Source organism: Saimiri boliviensis, chromosome 13 (assembly GCF_048565385.1).
Source record: "Saimiri boliviensis isolate mSaiBol1 chromosome 13, mSaiBol1.pri, whole genome shotgun sequence".
NCBI classification, from domain to species: Eukaryota; Metazoa; Chordata; class Mammalia; order Primates; family Cebidae; genus Saimiri; species Saimiri boliviensis.
This window is the reverse complement of record NC_133461.1, coordinates 99,582,509-99,608,910: the sequence shown is the minus strand read 5'-3', so window position 1 is coordinate 99,608,910 and position 26,402 is coordinate 99,582,509. Positions and strand designations below refer to the sequence as shown.

General features: G+C 35.6%; 1 protein-coding gene and 1 long non-coding RNA gene across 6 annotated transcripts in view; one reads left to right on the top strand and one right to left on the bottom strand.

Moving 5' to 3' along the window:
• Positions 1-26,402, top strand: part of LOC141580869 (uncharacterized) — a 602,033-nt gene that overhangs the window by 562,617 nt on the left and 13,014 nt on the right. The gene's annotated exons all lie outside the window — the stretch shown is intronic.
• The window catches only part of ADAM28 (ADAM metallopeptidase domain 28), a 63,728-nt gene that overhangs the window by 29,957 nt on the left and 7,369 nt on the right, over positions 1-26,402 (bottom strand). For all 5 annotated transcript variants that reach the window (XM_010347742.3, XM_074384071.1, XM_074384072.1 and 2 more), the window contains 7 exons: positions 18,813-18,889; positions 18,539-18,617; positions 17,357-17,433; positions 15,276-15,468; positions 8,920-8,991; positions 7,945-8,016; positions 2,281-2,450 (listed from right to left, as the gene is read on the bottom strand). In XM_010347742.3, coding sequence (XP_010346044.3) covers positions 2,281-2,450; positions 7,945-8,016; positions 8,920-8,991; positions 15,276-15,468; positions 17,357-17,433; positions 18,539-18,617; positions 18,813-18,889 — 740 coding nt within the window. The remainder of the gene's footprint in view (positions 1-2,280; positions 2,451-7,944; positions 8,017-8,919; positions 8,992-15,275; positions 15,469-17,356; positions 17,434-18,538; positions 18,618-18,812; positions 18,890-26,402) is intronic.

Below are 26,402 nucleotides of genomic sequence, written 5' to 3'. Positions count from 1 at the left end.
AACACTTTTCATGGTGAAATAGATCCCTTGTGAAGAAAAAGATCCTAATATTTGTGTATATCTTCTTTTGATATTAGCATTACCACACATGCTTTGTTGTTATTTATATTTTATTCATGTATTTTTAAATCATGTACTCTTGTTTTACATTAGCACTGTTTTCGCTACAGGAGGTTTAGAGATTGGGCACATTTTGAAAGCATTTGTATTATTAATCATTTATATTATTCACATTTTTATACTGGAGAGGGGTTTGAATCATTTGCACTTATGTAGATACTGTGTTTTATCTTTAGTAATTTTGATTTTCCTTTTTGGTTCCTTATAATTTTTCTATTAATCTTTAGTAATTTCATGCTCTTTCCTTTTAGTTTCTTGGCTGTCTGTACAAGATCCTGGCTCTTACTTGTGTCTAGAAATTTGCAGTTTGCATCAAGTTTTTAATTTCCTTAGAAGATGTATTTACATGGGAAATTGAACCTGTATTTTCCCATAAAACAATATTAAAAATAGAGAATATCAATTCTGCTATATAAGTAAAATGAGAGAAAACCATCCAACTTTCCATTTCCTGCAGATTTTGTCTCTCTCATCTGATTTCAGATACTTATTTTAAAAATATATTTTACATTATACATATTTAAAAGATTTATGATAGCTGTATTTTCTTTTAAAATTATATCATAAAGTTGTTTATACTTTATTCTTCATTTTTGTGATTTCAATTCTCCCCACTTGCTCATTTGCAAAAAATAACAATTCCTTTATTTTGGAGTTACCTATTTTGGTATATCTTTTAAGTGAATACAGTATATTTTGATGCACATTTACCTACTTATACCTAAATATAGGTATCTTTTGTTGATTTGGTAAATGGTAAGACTTGAATTGCATAACTGGAAGAACAAATATTCCCTTTCATTGTATCTTTAATCTGTTTTCATTTTTTTCTGATCTCTTCAAGGAATCTATTATTGGCATGTAACACCATTTATTTTTACCTATACATTTATCATCTCATCTATTATTTTTAACCTTCTACACTAATACTGTACAGTGATGGAATATTCAGCAATGTGTCTGGCTCTGGTGCCAGGCTGGTAAGAGTTCAAGTCCCTCACTACTTACCAGCTATGAGACCTTGGAAAGTCACTAAGCACCCCCAACAAGAATGGGCTCTTGAATCTAAAAATCACCTTTCTAAGTTAAGAAATTGTATCAGCTACTTTCCAAAGATGGCCCCCTAATGAACCAGACTTGCAGTATTCTCAGCCTGAGCAGTGCCTTCTCCTTGAATCTGGATTGCCCCCACCACTTACCCTTGATTAAGAGACTGTACCAGTAGTGACACCCTGTGACTTTTGTAGTTAGGTCATAAAAAACCTTGATGCAATATCTTGTGCATCTTGAAATGCTTATTCTGAGAAAAGCTAGACACCTAGTGAATAAGTCTGCCTACTCTAAGATAGCCATATTGAAGGAAGCTCAAGTTAGGCACATGAAAGGCAATATAGAGAGAGACATGACCAACCAGACTCACTGTTTCAGCCAAATGAGCCCAGATGCCAGTTACATCAGTGAAGAAGCCTTATTTGAAGCCCAGAAATTCTGGGCTCATTTGTTACACAGTAACAGATGACCAGTACAGAAATATTAACTAATTCTGGCAGGACATAGTTCACTGATTTCCCATGAAATTCGTGGTTTTCTTGGGTAACAGACTCTCCAGTAACTTCAAGTCAATTCTTACTGCTTCCTTCTATCTAATTTCAACTAAATATTATTCGGCTATCCAGCAGCATTTTCTTGACTCTTTTGAGATACATGCTCCATTCTCATAAAATTTACAGTCATTAGATTTATTTCCCATATTCTTAACTGGTCATTTCAGCAGGAAGTAAATTAGGGAAAATGCGAGGTTATAATATAACACTCAATTTTTCTTCTCATAATACCTTAGAGGTTTCTTCTAACTTGAGCCTAAAGTAGATCAGTTCTTTTTTCAACACTAAATCAAAAACTCTCTTACATAACCTTGTCTTTTCTTCCTGTATACCCAATAAAAACAAACTTTTTGCGAATCATTGCTAAATATTTGGCCCTGTCTTCTTTGAACAGAAGAGATTATTTGGATCCAAAATAAGTACATATTTGACATACAATCCAAGTAAGTACTTTATAAATGTCTACTCTCCTGTGTGTATATCTCACTTTGCCAAGGCTCAGAAAAGCTACCACTGAATACCACATAGTGTGCAATGGAGGAAAATCTGTACATACGTGATTAACTGAGCAATATCATGATGCTTTCTTCTCGAGAGAACACTCCCTCTCCATTTAGAAAAATTTTCCAAGGTGAAGCTTGCATTTGAGGTTATCTTTATCTTATCCTGGTCAGTCCAGATTTCCATACCAACTAAGGCCACATGAGTATTGAGCTTTTTATAAAGCTGTCCAAAGACAATATATGGCAAAGAATGACTTATAATGGTATCATTTTTAAACATTTTCAATGTATTTTACATTTTTAAAGCTTTATAACAGCAATATATAAAAACCTTATTTCCAAGCATAATTGTAAACAGAATGTATCTATTATTTTGTAGACACTAAAACTCCCTTTCAAACCAAAAACAGATACACTAAGATAGTTTAGGTCTATAAACTCCTTTTTATGGGGAAAAAAAGGCCCTGTTAAGACAAAATATTCCTTCTTGTGCTCCTAAGAAATACTTTTTTTGTGTCAGTGGCCCATGATTATGGCTTCAATTGCCTGTATGTTTTTCAGTGCTCCTGGAGTCAGAATATTTGAGAATTAGCAAAGTCGGCTCAGTGCCAGTAGAGGCATTCGCAAAGTAACCTGATACGATGAAATGTTGTACATTGATGCATTTACAACAAGCTAAGTAGTTGCTATAGTTTAAATGTTTGTATCTCCTAAAATTTTTATGTTGAAATCCTAAACTCCAAGGTGATGACGTTATTAGGAGGTGGGACCTTTGGGAAGTGATTAGGTCATGAGAGTGGGGCCTCATGAATGAAATACTGGTTTTTCCCTTCCATAATGTCAAGGCACAGTGAGAAAGCAGCTGACAATCTTCACCAGAAACTAAATCTTGGTGGAACTTGACTTGGACTTCCCAGCCCCCAGAACTGTGAACAGTAAGTTGCTGTCATTTATGAGCTACCCTGTTTATGTATTTTCAGACTGAGACAATGGTCCTCTGATCTTAAACATGGATTGAACCAAATAACCCACAATGCACATGGGATAAATTTTAGAAACAATGAGTTAAGCTTATGACACAATATGCTTATTCCAAGGATAAAAGCTGAAATTACTACTCTAGTTTCAGCTATAAAAGTGCACAGTGACAGACATTCTCACCAGCAACTTTCTGCTAAAAACCTTAAATATTGATTTTTTTAAAAAGATAGTTTGGTAAACAAGAAAAACTTTGAGGAATGCAGTCACTGAAAGTGAAGTTAAAAATTCAGCCATGTTATCATCCTTCACTTGATTATTCCCTTAACTCCTCAACTTCCTTGTTCCTGTCTTGCTTAATTTTACTCATCTCACAAAACTCCAATCCTGGTTAGAAGCTACTTGCCCCTACATGTCTCCTCCTTCTGCCCTTGAACACAGGGGAAAACACATCACATTGTTTTGATTGCTCACTTTGAAGCTGTGACTGTTAACCTCAAGTAGTCCTTAACACTCTCTGGCAAAATTGCTTTATTTTAAAATTCCATTTACCAACTGTTTTCTGCACACCTTTTTAATACTCTTCTTTCTTAATAATTTGGACATTTTCTTTAAATCAGACTTTCACAGTTGTCCTTACTTCCACATTCACTGAGAGTTTAAAAGCAATCTGAAGGGAACGTCCATAAGCTCCTACCACCAGACTATCTCCTGACCTATTCTTGTCCAAACTCCCTGCACCTCCCTATCTGTTATATGAATGAACAACCTCTGAGTGTAAGGCCAGTTTCTGCACTCATGTACTAAATGCTCCATATCTTCCCCCACTCTAGATTATTCCAACAATTCTGTCTTTCCTGCATGTTTAGCCCTTCACAAATTATTCCCATCAGTATAGAAAATAAATTAGTTTTTTTCACATATATTGACTATGGTAATCACTTCCCTATGTATATGTACATCAAAATAAGTATATTATGGCATTATGTTTTACAACAAAAAATCAGAGCATTTATAGGATACCACAAAGAGACTAATTCATTTCAAAATAAGTATGCTAACTATATATCCAACTAACAGAAAACTAAGAATTAGTACTTAATATTAAAGATTGTAAAATCATTTTTAAAATATTTTGGAAACTAGAAAACACAATCATGTCTAAAGAACACAGTCAACAGTTGTATGACTCAAATGGGTTTGGAAATCTGACAGATCTATATTGAAACTTCATGGCTATCCTTTTCTCACTTTGTGATCTTAGACAGGTTACTTTGTTTCTGAGAATATGTTTCCTTAGTTCTACATTAGGCTTTGGTAATATTTAGGATTGTTCTGGAGATTACATGAGATAACTGTTTATGAAATATGCTATTGTGGACAGTGCTTGACATTTTTTAATTGTTTCCCCTCTGGACCAGCTTTCTGTTGGGATCTGGTCTCCAGTGTTTTCTTAATTTCTTTTTTTTTTTTAATTTATTTATTTTACTTTAGGTGCATAGTATATCTGGCATTTCTCCCCATGTTATCCCACTCCACCCTTCCCTCCCTCCCCATTCCCCGCTGTCTCTCCCCTACCCTCCCAACTGCCTCCAGTGTGTGATGTTCCCCTCCCTGAGTCCATGTGTTCTCCTTGCTCAACACCCGCCTATGAGTGAGAACATACAGTGTTTGGCTTTCTGTTCTTGTGTCAGTTTGCTGAGAATAATGGTTTCCAGATTCATCCAAGTCCCTACAAAGGACACGAATTCATCAATTTTTATGGCTGCATAGTATTCCACAGTGTATATATACCACATTTTCTTTGTCCAGTCTATAATTGATGGGCATGTGGATTGGTTCCAGGTCTTTGCTATTGTACATAGGGCTGCAATGAACATACGTGTGCAAGGGTCTTTATAGTAGAATGATTTATAGTTCTTTGGTATATACCCAGTACTGGGATTGCTGGGTCAAATGGAATTTCTATTTCTAGATCCTTAAGAAATCGCCACACTGTCTTCTACAATGGTTGAACTAATTTACACTCCCACCAACTGTGTAAGAGTGTTCCTGTCTCTCCACATAATCTCCAGCATCTACTGTCTCCAGATTTTTTAATGATCACCATTCTAACTGGCATTAGATAGTATCTCAGTGTGGTTTTGATTTGCATTTCTCTAATGACCAATGATGATGAGCATTTTTGCATATGTTTGTTGACCTCATATATATCTTCTTTTGAAAAACGTTCATATCCTTCACCCACTTTTGAATGGGCTTGTTTTTTTCTTGTGTATCTGTTTTAGTTCTTTGTACATTCTGGATATTAGCCCTTTGTCAGATGGGTAGATTGCATAAATTTTTTCCCATTCTGTTGGTTGCCAGTTCACTCTAATGATTGTTTCTTTTGTTGTACAGAAGCTCTGGAGTTTAATTAGATCCCATTTATCTATCTTGGCTTTTATTGCCATTGCTTTTGGTGTTTTAGTCATGACGTCCTTGCCTATGCCTATGTCCTGGATGGTTTTGCCTAGGCTTTCTTCTAGTGTTTTTATGGTGTTACGTTTTATGTTTAAATCTTTGATCCATCTGGAGTTAATTTTAGTGTAAGGTGACAGGTAGTGGTCCAGTTTCTGCTTTCTGCACATTGCTAGCCAGTTTTCCCAACACCATTTATTAAACATGGAGTCCTTTCCCCACTGCTTGCTTTTGCCAGGTTTGTCAAAGATCAGATGGTTGTAGATGTGTAGTGTTTATTCTGGGGTCTCTGTTCTGTTCTATTGGTCTATGTCTCTGTTTTGGTACCAGTACCATTCTGTTTTGATTACTGTAGCCTTGTAGTATAGTTTGAAGTCTGGCAGTGTGATGCCTCTGGCTTTGTTCTTTTTGCTTAGGAAGGTCTTGGCTATGTGGGGTCTTTTGTGATTCCATATGAAGTTTAAAGTGATTTTTCCAGCTCTGTGAAGAAGGTCAGTGGTAGCTTGATGGGGATAGCATTGAATCTATAGATTACTTTGGGCAGTATGGCCATTTTCACCATTTTAATTATTCATAACCATGAACATGGAATGTTTCTCCATCTGTCTGTGTCCTCTCTTATTTCATTGAGCAGTGGTTTGTAGTTCTCCTAGAAGAGGTCCTTTACATCCTTTGTTAGTTGTATTCCTAGATATTTTATTCTCTTTGTAGCAATTGTGAATGGGAGTTCACACTTGATTTGGCTCTCTTTAAGTCTGTTATTGGTATACAGGAATGCTTGTGATTTCTACACATTGATTTTGTATCCTGAGACTTTGCTGAAGTTGCTTACCAGTTTGAGAAGATTTTGGGCTGAGACAATGGGGCCTTCTAGATATACAATCATGTCATCTGCAAATAGAGACGGTTTGACTTTTTCCTTTCCTAATTGAATACACTTTCTTTCTTTTTCTTGCCTGATTGCTCTGGCTAGAACTTCCAATACTATGTTGAATAGGAGTGGTGAGAGAGGGCATCCTTATCTAGTGCCTGATTTCAAAGGGAATACTTCCAGCTTTTGCCCAATCAGTATGATATTGGCTGTAGGTTTTTGGTATGCAGCTTTTATCATTTTTTGATACATTCTGTCAATACCTAGTTTATTGAGAGGTTTTTTTAGCATAAAGGGCTGTTCAATTTTTTCGAAGGCCTTCTCTGCATCTATTGAGATAATCATGTGGTTTTTGTCTTCGGTTCCATTTATGTGATGGATTACATTTCTGGATTTGAGTATGTTGAACCAGCCTTAAATCCCTGGGATGAAGCCTACTTGGTCGTGATGGATAAGTTTCTTGATGTGCTGTTGCAATCTGTTTGCCAGTATTTTATTGAAGATTTTTGCATTGATGTTCATCATGGATATTGGCCTGAAGTTTTCTTTTTTAGTTGAGTCTCTGCCTGGTTTTGGTATCAGGATGATGTTGGTCTCATAAAATGAGTTAGGGAGGATTCCCTCCTTTTGTATTGTTTGACAGTTTCAGAAGGAATGGAACCAGCTCCTCTTTGTATATCTGGTAGAATTTGGCTGTGAACCTACCTGGACTTTTTTTTATTGGTAGGCTATTGATTGCTGCCTCTAATTCAGCCCTTGTTATTGGTCTGTTCAGGGTTTCAACTTCCTCCAGGTTTAGGCTTGGTAGAGTACAAGTGTCTAGGAATTTATCCATTTCTTCCTGGTTTTCTGGTTTATATGAGTAGAACTGTTTGTAGTAATCTCTGATGGTAGTTTGTATTTCTGTGGGATCAGTGGTGATATCCCTTTTATTGTTTTTTATTGCATCTACTTAATTCTTCTCCCTTTTCTTTTTTATTAATCTGGCTAGTGGTCTATTTTGTTGATCTTTTCAAAAAACCAGCTCCTGGATTTACTGCTTTTTTGAAGAGTTTTTTGTGTCTTTATCTCCTTTAGTTCTGCTCTGATCTTATTTCTTGTCTTCTGCTAGATTTTGGTCTTCAGCATTTTCTTAGTGAATTTTTGGAAAACACAATGCACCCAAATACAACCGGTTTTTATGTCCTCTGATACCTGAGAATAGTGTGGCAGGTAAGTAAGAAACGTGTTGGTTTGTGGCATTAATATTCATGTTCACGTAAGTAGCAAAAGTTGTGGTCATGCCAGTCAGCCACATCGGACTCAGGGGCCTTGTCTTTCCCTCCCTGTTTCATGTGCATTCATTGAAAAACCCAAAGGCATCTCCTAGCAAACTGTTTAAAACTGCATGTAATAAAATATGTCTTACCATGTTGACATAATTAGCCATCTCAAACACCCTCTTTCTGATCTCATCTTGATCCTCATTGTACTTTTTAAACTAAAAGAAAAATTAAGAAAGAATATGGACATTGATAAAAATTAATATACTTGAAAGGTTAAAAAAGCAACTTCTCTTATGTTACTATTGATTTTAATTAAAGATTAGCTATTAAAGTTAATTAAAAGTTAGAATTATATTGATACCTATTCATCTAGCTATATTAAAGGACTTGGGGAGTGAATAAGATGTTTCTCTTCTGAAGTACTAGTTCAGTATAACGCTCTAAAGAATTTTTCCAAATGTATTTTCCCTTAAATTCTATGATTTTCTAAGCTGTACAGATTTAGCAAAAGAAATATCTTATTAATTTAAGAGATAAATATATGGACAGTACATGAATTAAGCACAATAAGTAAGGTTAGAGCTTTACGGCCTGAGCTAATAGTTAACTTACATTTCCTTACATGTGTGGATTCCACATTTAGAAAATCCAGTGTATGAAAATGCAGTGTTATATAAAACAGTGACTATCACCAAAGATTTGCCTTTTCAGAGGATTCGATTCACTAAGCTTTTATATTGACCAATATAAGCTTTTATATTGTATCCTTAATGAGAATAATTTCTAATTTACAAATGATTTAACAACTTAACAAAAGGCAAAATGACAGAAGAATTTAATTGGAAACTAAGTTAGGTGCTATAAAGTCAATAAGAAAATAGCATTATAAGGGCCAACAATTCAATTTATGCATATCAGATCAATTGCCCTGATATCTCCAAAAGGAAGAAATCATGTCAGCTTAATTTCAAATGTCAAATTTCATAGGTTTAGAAAAATTTGTAACCATATCTCATATTTGTGATTCTTTAAATCTCATCCAGACATTTCATATTTCACATAATAAATATATGTAGATGGGAGTTTTGAAGCACAACATATTTATCTCATATACTTACCTCACCATTATCCAGGACTAGATAATATTCTATATATTTCTCATGTTTACGAACCTTCCCATCATTCAATTTCTGAAATGTAAAGAGAACAATTACCAATACAATATCTTTTTCCACACAAGTTAGTCTATTATTTGACATGTGTAATTTTATAAGCTGTTGGTTGATACCTGTTTGATATCTGGAGTAAAGGCAGACAATATTAGCGTTTTAAGACTAACTCAACAGGCAGGATTATCTACCAACAAGGCTCAGAATTTTAGAGTTGAAGGAGCACCGTAATATTCTGGTCTGAGTCATTTTATCAAGGAGTCTAAATTATTATGTTACTAATAGGTGAGCTAGACATAAAACCAAAGTCTCTCTATTGTTTTAAACAGTAGACTTCTTCACCATCCTGAAACAAAATAGAGAAACATTGACTTCAGCATTTTCCTAGTGTTTTAGTTTGTTTTTTGTTTTCTTTGGTAGCCTTTAATTCATGTCTTCATGTAGTATCTGCTCCTTTACCAATGGTGCAATGCAGAGACACCATTGTTTCTAGTCTACATTGTTCTCTTCAGGCAAAGTTGAATCTCCTTTCCATGTTTCAAACTGACCAATGCTCTCTTCCTTTTTCTCTCTCAAAAAGAATAGTTACCTAGTGGATTATCTCATTGAAGAGGGGCAGATACATTATTCTTACTAAATAATAATAGCCCATCAAAATTTATTGGATTGCATTTCTGGAAGTGTGTGTCTTTTAATAGGTAGCTAAAGTTCCATTAAAAAAGTTTCTGAAGATAGACTTTTAGATATTATCTAATGAGACATGTAGTTACTTCCTACCTTTCATGGGAACAAAATAATTATTAGCATTCAGTATACAGTGAGAGTGCTCTGGGAACTACAAATGCAGCAGTGAAATAAACATGGTCCATCTGCTGATGGAGCGCGTAAGTGTCAAACATAGATGTATCAGATGGTGACCAGTGCTATGTGGATGATTAAAGTGGGCATGTGATATTGAGTTACTAGGTAGTTATTTCAGAATAGGTGAAATATTCTAAAGAATTAGCCCTGGGATCAGGGGGACGATCCAAGATGGCCAAATACAAACAGCTCCCCAATCTAGTTCCCAGGGAGAACAGTGCAGAGGGTGAGTGCTCACTGCATTTCCAAACAGGTTTTCACTGCCCACAGATCACAAGATCCCCCAGGCCGAGCTGGTACTGGGTGGGTGCACAGAAACTCACACATGTCTGGGTGGCCATTTCAACTGGTGCCTCGAATGCCTGGGAGACAGCTGCCCATTCAACTGAAATGGAGGGGGCTGAGACAGCGAGCCAGGTGATCTGGCTCAGCAGCTACCACCGCTACAAAACAAGCAATCTGAAATGATCTGGATTGAGAGTTTTGCAGCAAGTGCAGCTGGACCCAGGACGGTCCTGCCCACTGGGGTGAAAGGCATCCCCCACTACCGAGGCAGTCCGCCAATACCCAGGCAGGTCACACAGTAGCTGGGCAGAGCCTGCAGCAGCTCAGCAACACCTCTACTGACAGACTGACTAGACTACTCTGTGTGGGGCAGGGTATCTATGAAAAAGAGCAGCAGCACCACAAGAGCTTAAAATAAAGCCAACCTTCCTAGGACAGAGCACCTGGGAAAAGAGGTGGTTATGAGTTAAGCTGCAGCAGACTTAAAGGTGCCTGCCCAGCAGCTCTGCACAAAACAACAGAGCTCCCAGCACAGCACTTGTGCTCCTGTAAGGGACAGACTGTCTCCCCAAGCAACTCCCCAACCCCCATATACCCAAAGAGACACCTCATAAAGGAGAGCTCAGGCCAACATCAGGTGAGTTCCCATCTGGGACAACGCTAACAGAGGAAGAAACTGGTGGCAACCCTTGCTGTTCTGCAGCCCCCGCGGGTGATCCCCAGGCAAGCAAGGTCTGGAGTGGACCTCCAGTGGTCCTGCAGCAGAGAGGCCTGACTGTTAGAAGAAAAACTAAGAAGCAGAAAGAAATAGTTTCAACATCAACGAAAAGGACATCCACTCAGAGACCCCATACAAAAGTCACCAACTACAAAGACCACAGGTGGAAAAAGCCACCAGCGCAAGAAAGAAACCAGTGCAAAAGGATGAAGAAACCAGTGCAAAAAGGATGAAATCACCAAAATCCAGAATGCTTCTTCTCCAAGGGATCACAGCTCCTTACCAGCTAGGGATCAAAGATGGATAGAGAATGAATCTGATGAATTGACAGAAATGGGCTTCAGAAGGTGGGTAATAACAAACTTCTCAGAGCAAAAGAACATGTGCTAACCCAAAGCAAAGAAATTAGGAACCTAGAAAAAAGGTTAGATGAGATGCTAACTAGAATAAACAGCTTAGAGAAGAATATACCTCTATATATTTGACACTCACCCCTACTTTTTAAAATTCCTATACATTTTGTTAATTGTTTACTTTGCTGTGAAGAAGCTTTTTAGTTTGATATAGTCTCTTTTTAAAAATTGTTTACTTTTGTAACTTTAGCTTTTAGGTATGATATCTGAGAAATCATTGTCAAGGTTAATGTCAAATGGACTTTCTGCTCTATTTTCTTCTAGACTTTTATGGATTTAGCTATTAAATTTAGGTATCATATTTATTTTTATTTGATTGTTATGGTATGAGAAAAGGGTTCCATTTCATTATTTTGCATGTGCAGATCCAGTTTTACCATGAGTGTGTTTATTGAAGAGACTCTCCTTTCCCCAGTGTGTCTTTTTGGTGACCTGGTCAAAAATTAATTGACCATATATGTTTGGATTTATTTCTGAGCTTGCTATTCTGTTCCACTGGTCAGGGTGTCTGCTTTCATGTCATCATCATATTGTTCTGATTACTATATCTTTATAACTTTAAATCAGGTAATATGATGTCTACAACTTTTTTTTTCTCAGAATTCCTTTGGCTATTTGGGATATTTTGTGGTTCCATACATATTTTAGTATTGCTTTTTTCTTATTTCTGTAAATACTGTCATTGGGTTTTATAAGGATTGCATTGACTCTACATGTTGCTTTAGGTAGTATGAACATTTTAACAGTATTTTTCTAATTCATGAGCATAGGATATTGATTTATTTGCATTTTCTTCAATTTCCTTCATCAGTGTTTTCTAGTCTGTAGGTTATATTTTTCTAGGAATTCATTTATTTTCTCTAGGCTATCAAATTTATTGACAAATAATTGTTCACAGTAGTCCCTTACTATGTAACTGTACTGTGTACTGGTCTTCATCTCCTTAGTAAAATGTATTCTTCAGTATTATTTGTGTTATGAATGGAAATATTTTCTTGATTGGATTTTTGGCTAGATTGTTATTTGTGTATAGAAATGTCACAGAATATGTATGTTGATTTTATATCCTGCAACTTTATTGAATTTATTAGAGTTAGTGGTTTGCCAGTGGAGTCCTTAGGGTTTTCTATATATAGAATCATTTCATCTGCAAATAGAGGTAAATTTACTTCTTCCTATCCAAGTTGAATGATTTTTTCCTTTCCTTTTCTCTATGTTTCTAATAGTACTTATGGTACATGTTTAATAGAAATGATGAGAGTAGGCGTCCTTGCCTGGGACCAGAGGAATGGCTTTCTATTTCTCCTTTCTGATTATGATGTTATCAGTGGGTTTCTATAAATGGATTCTAATTTAAAAAATAAATAAGGAAAAAGAAGAGTGGGCAGATAATCCTTATTGTTTGGCTTGAGACATATTTTAGGGTGTAACATCATTCTAGGTTCAAATAAAATAATGCAAAAGTGTTCTTAAATTTTCATTATTGTTTAATCATCAACAGCTACATTGCACACTATTAACAGTTGTGTGGTTGCTGAAAGCCTGTGATTATGTGCATTTCATCACAACTTTCTTATCAAAACTTCAAACCCAACTAAGCCAAGGACACAGGTAAATATTAAATGAATTTCAGAAGAAAACCCACATATTTAAGTGAGTACTTACTTCCATGAAGAAAGAATATAAGAATGACAAAAGCTCTGAAATGTAACTGGCATGTAAAAATGTTTCCTGATTATGAACTATCAACTTAGATATAGTTTTGGAAAAACATGGTCCTGGGTGCTATAGGACATTTACAAATATCCTAAATCAAGAGAACTTGTAGCATGGTATATGAATAAAATAAGGTATATTCGACTGCTAAAAAATAAAAATAAATAAATGACCTTTATGATGTTGAGGAACTTCTATGCCTAAACTCTCAAACTTTTAATCAAGAAAGCATGTTGCCTTTTCCCAATCGATAAGATCATGTGTGTTTTGTCTTTCAGTCTATTAATGTGATTGATATATTACATTGACAAATTTGTGTATGTTAAGTCCGTATGCCAAAGATAAAATCCATTTGATTACGATGTATAATCTTTTGGATGTATTGTTGAATTTGATTTACTAATACTTTACTGAAAATGTTTTCCTCAATGTTTGTCAGAATTCTTGACCTGTAGTTTTCTTTTCTTTGGTGTCTTTGTCTTACCTTAGGTATAAAGGTGATACTGGCTTATAGAAAGTGTCAAAAAGTACACCTTCCAGCTCCTTTTTTTTTAAATTTAGAAGTATTGGTAATAATTATTTTTAGAATGTTTGATTCAATTCAGCTCTAGAGTCATCTAGGTCTTGGCTTCCCTTGTTGAAAGATTTTTAATTACTATTTTAATATCCCTGTAATTGGTCTTTTCAGGCTTTCTACTATTTTCTGATTCAACCGTGATAGGTTATGTTTTTCTATGTATTCATCTATTTTCTCTAGGCTACCAAATTTATTGACAAATAATTGTTCATAGTAGTCCTTTAAGATTTTCTTTAATTTCTGAGGCATTTTTTGTAATAGCTCCACTTTCATTTCTGATTATATACATTTGAGTTTTCACTCTTTTTCTCTTAGCCTAGCTAAGAGTTTGTCTATTTTGTTACTATTGGCATGGAATATGTTCTTCCATCTTTTTACTTTCTGCCTACACATGTCTTTAAAGCTTAAATGTTTGTCTCTTGGAGGCAGCACATAGTTGGATCTTGTTTTTTTCCATCCATTCAGCTACTCTTTATCTTTTGATGGATAATTTAATTCATTTACATTTCTTGTAAGAACTTATAGGTAAGGATCTACTAATTCCATTTTGTCTTATAGGTTTTTTTTTTTTTTTCCTATAGGTTCATTTTTTTCCTCCTTTGTTTATCTTTGTGATTTGGTGATTCTTCTGTAGTGCTGTATTTTTATTCTTTTCTGTCGTTTGTATCTTCTATAGAATGTTTTTCTTTGTATTTACCATGAGGTTTACATAAAACATCTTAGAGTTGTAATGTAGTATCTTATATTGATAACAACTTAAGTTCAGTCATGTATGAAAACTCCAGACTTTAATCCTCCCCTCGACAATTTATACTTTTAATGTCACAATATGAACATTTTATATTATATACTTAACAAGTTATTATGATTATTATTTTTGATTCATTTTATTAAGTTTCATGCTAGAGATACATGGGATCAACAGAGCATGTAAAAGTATTGGCGTATTCTGGATTTAACTATATATTTCCATTTACCAGTGAACTTGCTGGTAGAATTTAAACCTGCAGTAAATTAAACTGATGAGAAATTTTATTTTGGCCAATTCTGCCCAGTGCTTACAGAGTCTGAGAACATTTAAAAGAAATGATTTGAAGTAAATCTTGGAAATAAAAATAATATCAACAAGGAAAATAAAAGTAATGTCTACAAACATACTTTAATATACTTTACAGTGTAAAACACAAAACTATATATTCATTTTTTTTCCTAGGACTTGAAGCAGAATTCCACACTTAAAATAATATTCTAAGTTCCTGTAGGCAGAGTCTATGTCTGTTTTGCTCATTTCTATCTTCCCAGCACCTGAGACAGCACTTTAAGAGAGATTTTTTTGAATGAATTTATGAGAGCAGGATGTTTTATTTCAAAATAAAAATAATCACTTCATAGCTTTTTGGCTAAAATGAAGAGCAAATTAATAATAATACTTTATATTTTTGTGCTTTATTGTAAGCTACATGGAATACTGTGACAGATGCCTGCTTCTAGAAGTCAGTTATATTTTACACTTATTTTTAACCTTTGTACATTGCTGATAATAATAATTGATAATAGTTAATTCCTAAGTACTTGTTAAATAAATCATTAACGTCTAGCAATATTTAAGGATTAGTGTCTCTATAACTTACCAATTTCAACAGTGACAATAGTTTCAGTAAATTGCACTGCTAATTCTGGAAAGCAGGGCAGAATACATGAGAACATTTCAAATAAAAAACAAAATTACACATACTACTAGTCTGGTGGCAGGTAGGGCAATGTTCTGCTGAAAATCATGGGTCCACAGCACACCATCCATCCCACAGGTGCTGTTAAGATTATTTTCATCAGGGTCATACTTGAAGAGTGCATGCTCCTGTTCATCCCGATTTATGGGGCTTAAAGCTTCAATAAAATATGTTTGATTCCCCTGATTGAAGTAGCCCCTGAAAAACAATAGTTTTTTAAAGGGTTCTGGCTTCTTAACAAAATATTACCACATTAGGTTCATACAGATTTATAAGATCCAAAAGAAGACCTTTAAAATTCCTAGTCATTGTCAAAAACAATTTAAGCTTATGGCAATAAAATATAGTAAAAATTATAGCTGAAGATACTTTGGAGATAATCTAAAGTTTTTTCTACAAGAAAATAAGACATACTAGGGAGAAGTGACTGCTGCAATGTCATGCAGGCAACCATATCAGTTGACTAGAATGAGTATATCCTGACACTTGGTCCAGCATTCTTGCAGTTTTAATACTATACTTGCTCTAAAGGTACACCTAAAATGAAAGAGATTTTAGAGTTTTATAGATAAGTGTTAAAATATTGGCTTTAGAACTTATTCATTGTGATTCATTGGGACAGTTCTTTAAACTCACAAGCCTCAGGTTTGCCACATTTATTTATTATGATACCTACCTAATATGGTGATAGTAAAGATTGAAAGTGAGAACATGTAAAGCACATACAAATCAACGTCTTCTCTATTTTATCTGGTAAAGCCTTGAACCAGGAGTAATTCAACCAATATTCATTGAGTACCCATTATTCATTAGGCATTAGACTAAGGATAGACAGTAAAAATAAAGTCATGATCTCTTTTCTTACGGAGCTTATGTTGAAATGAGGAAGATTGATGTGTATCAAATAATCACATAATATATATAATTACAGAGTAAGTACTTACATATAATTAGAATAGATAATTGGTGTCAAGAAAAAGTATGAGTATATAATCAACTAAATTAAGTGTACGTAAAATTAGATAATGGCAAGAGGGGATGTAAGAAGGTAAATTTTGTCCTTTATTGCAATGGTCTGCATAAGGAATCATGGTAGATGGACTAGAATGTTGTAGAAGAGACAAAATGAACAATTTCAGAAAGTATTGAGAAGATATAATCAATAAGACTTGGTGAGGGATTGAAAATGCAGGGCTGAGAGGCAAGCAGACCTCAAGGAATTTAGGTTTCTGAATTGGGCAAGTGATTATTTGATTATACCTTCAAGATAGAGAACATGGAAATAGTAACAGATTCAAGAGACAATCATTAGTTGTGTTTAGAGCACACTGAGATTGAGATTTATTTAAGATATCCAAGTAAAAATATGAAAAAGATTAGATAATCAAGTCTGGACATCAGAAGAACCACCTTACTGTGGACAGACACATGGTGTATCATTAACAGACAGAAATGTATGTCATAGTCATGGATAAGACAATCTAGAGAGAGAGTTAAAAGTGAGAAGAGAGTCTGGGTGTGGTGCCTCATGCCTGTAATCTCAGCAGTTGGGAGGCAGAGTCAGACAGATCACTTGAGGTCAGGAGTTTGAGACCAACCTGGCCAACATGATGAAACCCATGTCTACTAAAAATACAAAACTTAGCCAGGCCTGGTGGCAAGCATTTATAATCCCAGCTACTCAGAAGGCTGAGTCAAGAGAATTGCTTGAACCCAGGAAGCTGAGATTGCAGTGAGCTGAAATCGTATCATTATACTCCAGCCTCGGTGACAGAGACTCTGCCTAAAATAATAAATAAATAAAATGAGAAGAAAGAGAGAGCAGCTCCCATTCCCTAAAGATTCTTAGTCCATAACTGGGACTCAAAACCCTGTATATTTTAAATGAGCTAAGAAAATGTCTTTGAAAATAATTCACATATGCTATCAAGAGAAGTGGTGTTTCTTCAAATGTCAACATTTTATGGCCCTTAGGATGCATATTCAGCTATAGGAAAATTAATGATATTTGGGATTCATCTGGTTTTTAGATGCATACACAAATACCACAATCACAAGCGCATGCAAAACATTCCTGAAATCTTACCTTAGACCCCTACATGTGCTGATGCTAGCATCAGAAACCTTTTCATTAACAATATGTCCTTGATAATAACAATCATCCTAAAAGAAAAGGGGTTTTGTAAAAAGAAGTACATGTGAATTTTAGAGCCACTGCTAAAGTTGCATTTGAAATCGTGAAACAGGATTTTAAATGCTTCAAACCATATTCAGCTGAACAACAGTAAACTCAGAGATATTTATTAAATAAAATCTTTCATATAAGTTAAAATTGTTAGTTAATGTAAAAATGTAAAATGTTTACAAGGTATTAACCGTCAGTGTTGAGTAGGATGAATGTTAAAAATATTTAGAAGAAATATGTTTGGATATGTAAGTTTTAAACCTTACCCCTTAAAACACTGGGCATTCATTTTTCCTTTTTGCTGATTTCTCATTAACTTTTTCTAGCAAAGATCAACAAGCTTTTTTGCAAAGGGTGGGTTATTCAGATTGGGTTTTTGTTTTTAATTTCTTGATTTATCTAAAGTGTTCCATCAGATTAAGTGGATCAGCACATTTCTTGCCTCCATTTGGAGGAAGATGTCCTTCTTAACATTTTCTCATGTGGGTGTTCCATGAAGGATCTTTCTAGTTTGGGATAGATGAGGTGCTGGCCCATGTAAACTTGTATTATTGCTGTAGAGGAGACTGCTTGAAGGGCTTCTGATGGAAAAGGTAGCTCAGAAAAAGAAGTAATGGTGCATGACCCCTCATATGGCTACACACTGTCATCTACTCAGTCTAAGAAAAGATGGGCCATTAACAGGAGTCAAGAGAAATTGTTTAAGAAAAATAATTCTGCAATTGCCATTGAGGAAATAGTTTTGGTTTGAGAGACCAAAAGCCTAGAGAAATGACAAAATTGACTGAGAGAACCAGCAGTATGTAACTCTTCACTCTCAAGAAAATACCATGTTCCTTCTACCCACCCTTCTACATGAGTCCTTAAAGGCTACAAAAACTTACCAGAGTTGCCATGCAATGGTTTTGTTCTTGTTAAAATATAAAAAAAGAAAAGTGGGAGGTCAAGTATGTACTTACTGCTGTTGAAAAAAGTAGTAATGTTATATATGCAGTTTCACTTCTACTTCTTGCCTGGCAAGGACACTGCCTTTAGGTCTGTGGGTAAAACCCCTATTAAAGAATTGAAGAGAATCTGTTATACCATAATTTGTGGGCTTGTGGTGATCTCCTTTCCAGTGGAATTATAATAGGTTTCTGTGTAGCCTGGTGCAAGGAGATTCCTAGAGAAAAAAAAAACACAAAGATGTTGTGGTTACTTGTGGTGGTTGCAAAGTCCAGTGAACTTCCCTGGTCATTTGAGAGCAAAAGCTGATGAGTCCAAGTGTGTGTGACCCTTAAGCAATAACAGACTCGGCACACTCTCCACATGCTGCCTTGCTCTTGCTGAGGATAGTATCAAAGGTAAAGATACTTACTTGTTTTTTTTCAAATAAAGCACCGCAATTTTTCCATTAACTGTCATTTTATACTTTAATTCAGTTTCAAATTGTTCCTGCAAAAACGTACAAACACTTAGAATTAAAAACAGACACAAATATTCATTTGACTATTGTATTTCTATCTCTGTACTCATTAGCAAGCAGTATCTGCTTTTTTTAGCAGTATAATACCAAATGCTTTCCTCTTCTCCTTTTAACAGATCAAACAACGCTGGCAACTAAATAAACTGTCTGAGAGCCTTATACCACACCCATCCATCCACCCACCCATCCGTCTGTCTGTCCATCCATCCATCCCTGCATTTTACAAGTATTGTTTGAGTGAATGCTGGTTCTTTGCAGGACACTGCTAGGTTTTGAAAATTCAACTCTAAGCAAAAATCATTGTTACCTACTGTCAGAGAGCTTATAATCTTGTGAAAAGACAGAAAATGAGATGAGTTACATGCATGATAATGGATTTATGTACTAGGATCGCTAACATCTTAAGGACAGGAAAAGCTTTTTTGAGGAAGTAACATTTAAGATGAGACATAAATTAACCAGGTGAAGTAAGGGAAGTTACCTGAGTAGAAGGAATTGTATACAAAGAGGCCTAAAAACCTCTATCGCATTTCATGACTTTTGGTCTTTAGGTTTTCTCAAGACTAAGTAGAACATCAACTATGAGAAACATAACAGGAATATATACTGTAATGTGAGAAAGAACCGTCAAGAAGAAACCACAGTCCTAGGTATTTAGGAGGAAGAAATACTATCAGGTAAACTACATAAAAGGAAAATTATTTTAAACTTAGAGTTAGGTATATAAGGAGAGCTATTGAGGACTACATAGAATTATTTTAAATAAGATGTTTTTGGGGACTTAATATTTGTGTACTCCATGGGTTCTGAAGTATGCATCAAAAGAAGTAAGATGCACCTTGATTTTGAGAGTACTCATTAGAAGGAAATGATTTTGGTTTTACTTAGTAAGACTAGCTGGCCACAGAAACCTATAGATCCAAATTTCTTTTTTTTTTTTTTTTTTTTTTTTTTTTTTTTTTTTTTTTTTATTGCATTTTAGGTTTTGGGGTACATGTGATGAACATGCAAGATTGTTGCATAGGTACACACATGGCAGTGTGCTTTGCTGCCTTCCGTCCCCTCACCTGTATCTGTCATTTCTCCCCATGCTATCTCTTCCCACCTCCCCACCCCCCACCCCTCCCCCATTTCCCCCCAACAGACCCCAGTGTGTAGTGCTCCCCTCCCTGTGTCCATGTGTTCTCATTGTTCAACACCCGCCTATGAGCGAGAATATACGGTGTTTGATTTTCTGCTCTTGTGTCAGTTTGCTGAGAATGATGGTTTCCAGGTTCATCCATGTCCCTATAAAGGACGTGAACTCATCGTTTTTGATGGCTGCATAATATTCCATGGTGTATATGTACCACATTTTCCCTATCCAGTCTATCATCGTTGGGCATTTGGGTTGGTTCCAGGTCTTTGCTATTGTAAACAGTGCTGCAATGAACATTCGTGTGCATGTGTCCTTGTAGTAGAATGATTTATAATCCTTTGGATATATACCCAGTAATGGGATTGCTGGGTCAAATGGGATTTCTATTTTTAGGTCCTTAAAGCAGATCTACAAGAAAAAAACAAACAAGCCCATTCAAAAATGGGCAAAGGATATGAACAGATACTTTACAAAAGAAGACATACAGGAGGCCAACAAACATATGAAAAAATGCTCATCATCACTGGTCATCAGAGAAATGCAAATTAAAACCACACTGAGATACCATCTCACACCAGTTAGAATGGCGATCATTAAAAAATCTGGAAACAACAGATGCTGGAGAGGATGTGGAGAAATAGGAACACTTTTACACTGTTGGTGGGAATGTAAATTAATTCAACCATTGTGGAAGACAGTGTGGCAAATTTCTTTTAAAAGTAATGTCATGGGTCACATTTAGAGTTCAATTTGTAAATCAGGGTTATTGCTGTGGTTGCACTCAGTATCTAAAAACTTAGTGGGAAGTGCCTGGTTATTGTCATTAAAGAGGTCTAAAGGCGGTAGATCAAAGGTGGTTGAGAAACACGTATTATGGACGGAGTTCTGTTTCCTCTGTTGTATAGCACCTCAGGTCAAGCCTTTCTTCTCTCCCTTCCCTTCTGGCCAGGATGGCATCTGAACTCATAGAGGTACAATGTATGTTAAAGTCTTCAGATCATGACTATTGTGCTGGGATTTAGCTGTCTCCAAAGTCAGTTGTTATGGTCCATACTTTCCTTAAAACTTCAGTTGTTGAGGTCTGCTCTGCTGTTAGTAATCCCAGACTATAAGTATCCCCCATTGTGGGCCTAGATAAGCAGAAGCTGATAGACTCAGCTTATTTTCATGGATGACTGGAAAGAGCCAGGGCATTGAACATAAAAGGGAGAATAGTCATAACCTTTTATTGTTCAGGTTTAAGAAAGGCTAGCTAGAATGAAGCTATGCAAATGATACCAAATATGGTCTTCTACCAGAAATGGCCTTCCGCATATCTGCTTCCTGGCAGCAATGGATTTTTAGAAGATTTAGTTACCAAAAATTTAGTTGAAGGTTGTTTTAGAAAACAATAAATGCTTTTGGAGTGGAGTTTTAGTCCACACTGGCATAAAGATTATGGATGGAAGGAAAGATCAAGGAAGAAAGCCAGGGACCTCTGTAAAAGAGAGTACACTGGGTAATGTATAACCATACTTTTGAAAGAGAGTTCCCTGGTGGAGAGCAAGGTCTGAGGATAAGAAGTGTGTTCTTTTTGTGTACTCTGTGGGTTCTGAGGTATGTGTCAAGAGAAGTAAGATGCACCTTGATTTAGAGGAGGAAGGAAGGAAGGAAATGATTTAGGTTTCACTTAGTAAGACTAGTTGGCCACAGAAACATATAGATCCAAATGTCCTTTAAAAATCACGTCATGGGTCACATTAGTTAGTGTATTGGGAAAGCTACAGTCTTGGATGGTCCTGGAATGGAAACAAATCTGTAAAGTCATGGTCATGTCAATGGGCACACAGGAAATATCAAGGGCAGCTCTGGAAGACCTAGAGAGGCTCTTCATTCTAGCAGTTCAACAGTGGTTCAAAACATACAGTAAATCCACGAGCTCTAGAAACCCTACTAAATCAGCTAAGGGGTTTGCAAGAGTTCCCAGTATGAGGGAGGAATTGTGCTGTAAGACATTTTCTTTTACGACATGGGCCAGTAGCAAAATGGTTTGGGCTTCAAAAAACATGTACATGCCAAATTCTATGAAGAATAGTTACTGTCTTTAAAGTGTAAGTTTCTAGCATCAGGAACTTTCATTGAGTTTCTGTTGAATATGTATCTATGCAAGTTTATGAGTTCTGTGCTCCAGTCATATTCATTCATTTTTCCATTAGTTTACTTATTCATTTGGTTATTTATTTAACACATACTTATTTGGTCCTTGTTATGTCATTCATATAAAATATAATTGTGAATATAATCATGAATAAAATATCTACCTTGTTCTTTACCTCCAGCCCCTAGAAATTTTTACACAGGGTTATTTCAATCTAGCTGAAATTCTAAGCAATGTGTCATGTGTGATCAATGCAGAAAGATGGTGTCACACCCCTGGCATAGCTCACAGGTAAAGCCAGTGCCTCAGTTCTATGGCTGTATAATAAAACAACACAGGGCACAGTTGTATAATGATAACTACAAAAGTCCCCCATCTTTTTACTGTCTCAAAAAGTGAAGTACTCATCTAAGATGAGACCTATGAAGCATGTATGGGATACAGAGTTCCCCTTGATCATAAGGGTGGTCCACTGCACTATGAATTCTAGATCGGTTTAAATAGTATTTGCTAATCAAGTCTTTGCACAGGGAAGACCAATAGTCTCAACACAGAAACTGCAAAGATAACTCCCAAGAACTTGGCTTGTACCTGGAGAACAGTGTTGTTATTATTCATAAGGTGTGCCCAAGAGACTACAGAAGACTCTGTGTCAGTGGAAATCATATACATGTTGTGTGGCAAAAAAAAAAAAAAAAAAACATGTCACTGGCTTCTTTAGTCTGTGTTTGTAAAACAAGTATGATATGGTGGAACTCAATAACAACAACAGGGATGTACTGAGATATGAGGCATGCAGCAGCATAGGAGCCTTAGGTCTGTGAATAGGACAGAAGCTGGGATCATGGGGAGATTGCTGCAGTTTAGTTCTGGATGTTCACAGGGTGATATCAAAAGCTACATGATAGGATTGCCAGATAAAATACAGGATGCTAGTTAAATGTGGATCTCAGATAAACAGAATATTTTTGTTTATACATATAAACATAAAATACACTTCTTTAAATACATATGCCCCATATGACAATTGTGACATACTAATCAAATAGTTATCATTTATTTGAAATTTAAATTTAACTGGGCATCCTATATTTCTATTTGCTAAATGTGACAACTCTGCATATAGAGGAGTTTAGAAGATGTGAGAAAGAATGGAAACTAGAGATCAGTGACTAAGGAAAAGAGAGGCAAATGTACTCACTAGGAAGATTAGATTCATTCTGCTGTAATGCATCTTTATAATTATATCAGAAATGTCGTGTGAGACATACTAATACAAAAAATTTTACTGTTTGTCTGAAAATGGAATTTAACTGGTATTCTGTATTTCATCCGGAATACAAATGAAATATAGCAGCCCTACCATGTGACTTTTGGTATCTTCCTGTGCACAACCGGAACTAAATCCTAACAGAAGTTACTGCTGACAGTATAGCCACATGGTTATTGTGAGGTAATTCGAAGGTATCACCTGAGATATTAAAGAGTAAACATGGGAGGGTTATATTTATTTCTGAGATGCTGTGGAAGCATTCAGTGCTCATTCCATTATATTCATCAGGCCTGATAATATATTCTCTTCTACTCTCTACAACTAAAGGAAGCAGGAGAGAAGTTGGAAATGTAACAGATGAAACTAAAAAAAAAAAAAAATTAAAGTAAGATTTTCCGCTTAAATATTAAAAGGTTCTAACTACTTAGGTAAACCTTTTTTTCTTCAATTATCTGTAGTACTTATTTTAATACTCTTATTTCCTTTAGAGATAAAATTAATGTGCTTTGCAAGTATTTATTTGGACCAACACGTATTTATGAAACACGTATTTTTGTTCTAGGACAAGGGTTGGCAGATGAGGGTGAATGAGGAGTAGGGACATGTCAAAGACATATTTTTAAAAATACCTTTTAAAAATTTATCTGGACAGTTTCAAACCAGAAGTGAAGGTTACACTTATTATCATAGAAACACATGCACACACACATACACTTGTGAATACACCATTGGTACAGACACAAAATCAACATTTCTTTTTAAAATCAGTAGCCAAACTTTGTAATACTGACTGTGACTGGTACACAATTTCAGGATAGGGGCATATTAGTATATATATGAATATGGCAAGTCAACTTAACAAAGATTATAAGGGACTCTAAATGTAGAGTCCCCTAAATGGGAGGGACTCTTAATGTAGAGGGAATCTTTTAAGTAGTTAGAAAATCATTTAAAAAGGCATAGAAGGAAAAATAAGCATATTATTAATAAAGGAAAAGAGAATACAAAGGTTGTCTAATAGTTTATGTTGAGAAGAAGAATTTTAAAATAAAGGATTATTAACTAGGACATGAAGCCACAAAAATGGAAAATTAGTCATAAGAAGTGGAATATGATGGGCTACACAGGGCAAGGCCATAGCAGTTTTTTTTGATAAGGAATTTTGCTCTTGAAGACCATGTTGGAGTGAACTGGCACAATTTCGGCTCACTGCAATCTTTGCCTCCTGGGTTCAAAGGATTCTCCTGCCTCAGCCTCCTCAGTAGTTAGGATTACAGGTGTCCACCACCAAGCTCGGGTAATTTTTTGTATTTTTAGTAAAGATGTGGTTTCACAACATTGGCCAGGTTGATCTTGAACCCCTGACCTCAGATGATCTACCCACACCAGCCTCCCAAAGTGCTGGGGTTACAGGCATGTACCGGTACACCCTGCCCATAGCATAATCTTGAATAAGGAGTTAAAATTTGTATGCTGCCTCATTTTTCATATACATTATCCCAAAATATTTATAGAAGTAGTAGTATGATCATCTCCACTTTAAGACAAGGAATTTAAAGTTTATGTTTTTCTACACTTAGAGAATTGACAAAATTTACAGGTGAACACAAACTAATACTCTGAATTTAGATCCGATACACTTTCACTATGGATCAGGAAAATGTAAGGTTTATGTAGCCATTTAACCTAGTGCCGTAATGGACCAGATAAAGAATATAACTGCAGTAAATACAAAGCACATTATATCAACCTCATCCATCTACTCAATCATTGCAAAAATTAATACTGTTCATCATGGGCCTATGTCTATGGCTTTTGTTAATAAAAATATATTATTTGAAGCTCCAATTTATTTTTTAAAGTTGTGAGGAAATCACTTTACAGATGTGATTAAAAACCTTCACCTGTGTTTAAATTTCCCTCAACATGCTCAACGAAAAAAGGGTATTTGGCATTTGTGTGTGTAAGTGTATATGTGTAAATGTTGGCTTTTCTTGAAAGTGTTGTTTACTGTGAGTCAACAACACATAAAGAGTTAGATAATGAGTAAATTTCCAGAAGGAGGCAAAATATGGTACATATACCCCATGGAATACTATGCAACCATAAAAAGGAACAGAATCATGTCCTTTGCAGAGATATGGATGGATCTGGAAGCCACTATCCTCAGCAGACAAACACAGGAACAGAAAACCAAACACCACATGTTCTTATAATTCAGAGCTGAACAATGAGAACACATGGACACAGGGAGGGGAGCAACACACACTGAGGTGTGGTAGGGGGTGCGGTGAGGGAGAGCATCAGGAAAACTAAGTAATGCATGCTGGCCTTAATACCTAGGTGATGGGTTAATAGATGCGGCAGACTACCATGGGACATGTTTATCTGTGTAACAAACCTGCATACCCTGTACCTGTATCACAGAACTTAAAATAGAATTTTTAAAAACAAAAAGAAATTATTAGAAAAGAATTCAGCTGTTGAGTCTCTTATTTTTACCAGTAAATGATACAACAAAATGGTCAGTGTCTCAGAGTTACAGATTGACTTTTAGACTTTACTGTAACAGGACCTGAGCTACCTTAATGGCCAAAAAGTCTCTGTCGATTCCAAAGAGACTCTTCGGAACACTTACGGATTCTCTCACATATGAAATTAGTTTAGCTGCTTGGATAGGTAGGCACAAATAACAGTAACACATAAGCTTGTCATCTGGAGTCAAACAAAGCTTTGAATCCTAGTTCTAAAACATGTTGGCTGTGTGCTCTTAGGCAGGGTACTTAACTTTTCTGAGTCCCTACCTCTCCACTTAGAAATAAAATTCTGTAAAATACACTTACATTGTATGGTTGTTGAAAGGACTAAATATGAAAATATATTAGTAATCCTTTTATTTTTATTCCAACTTTTATTTTCGGTTCAGGGGATACC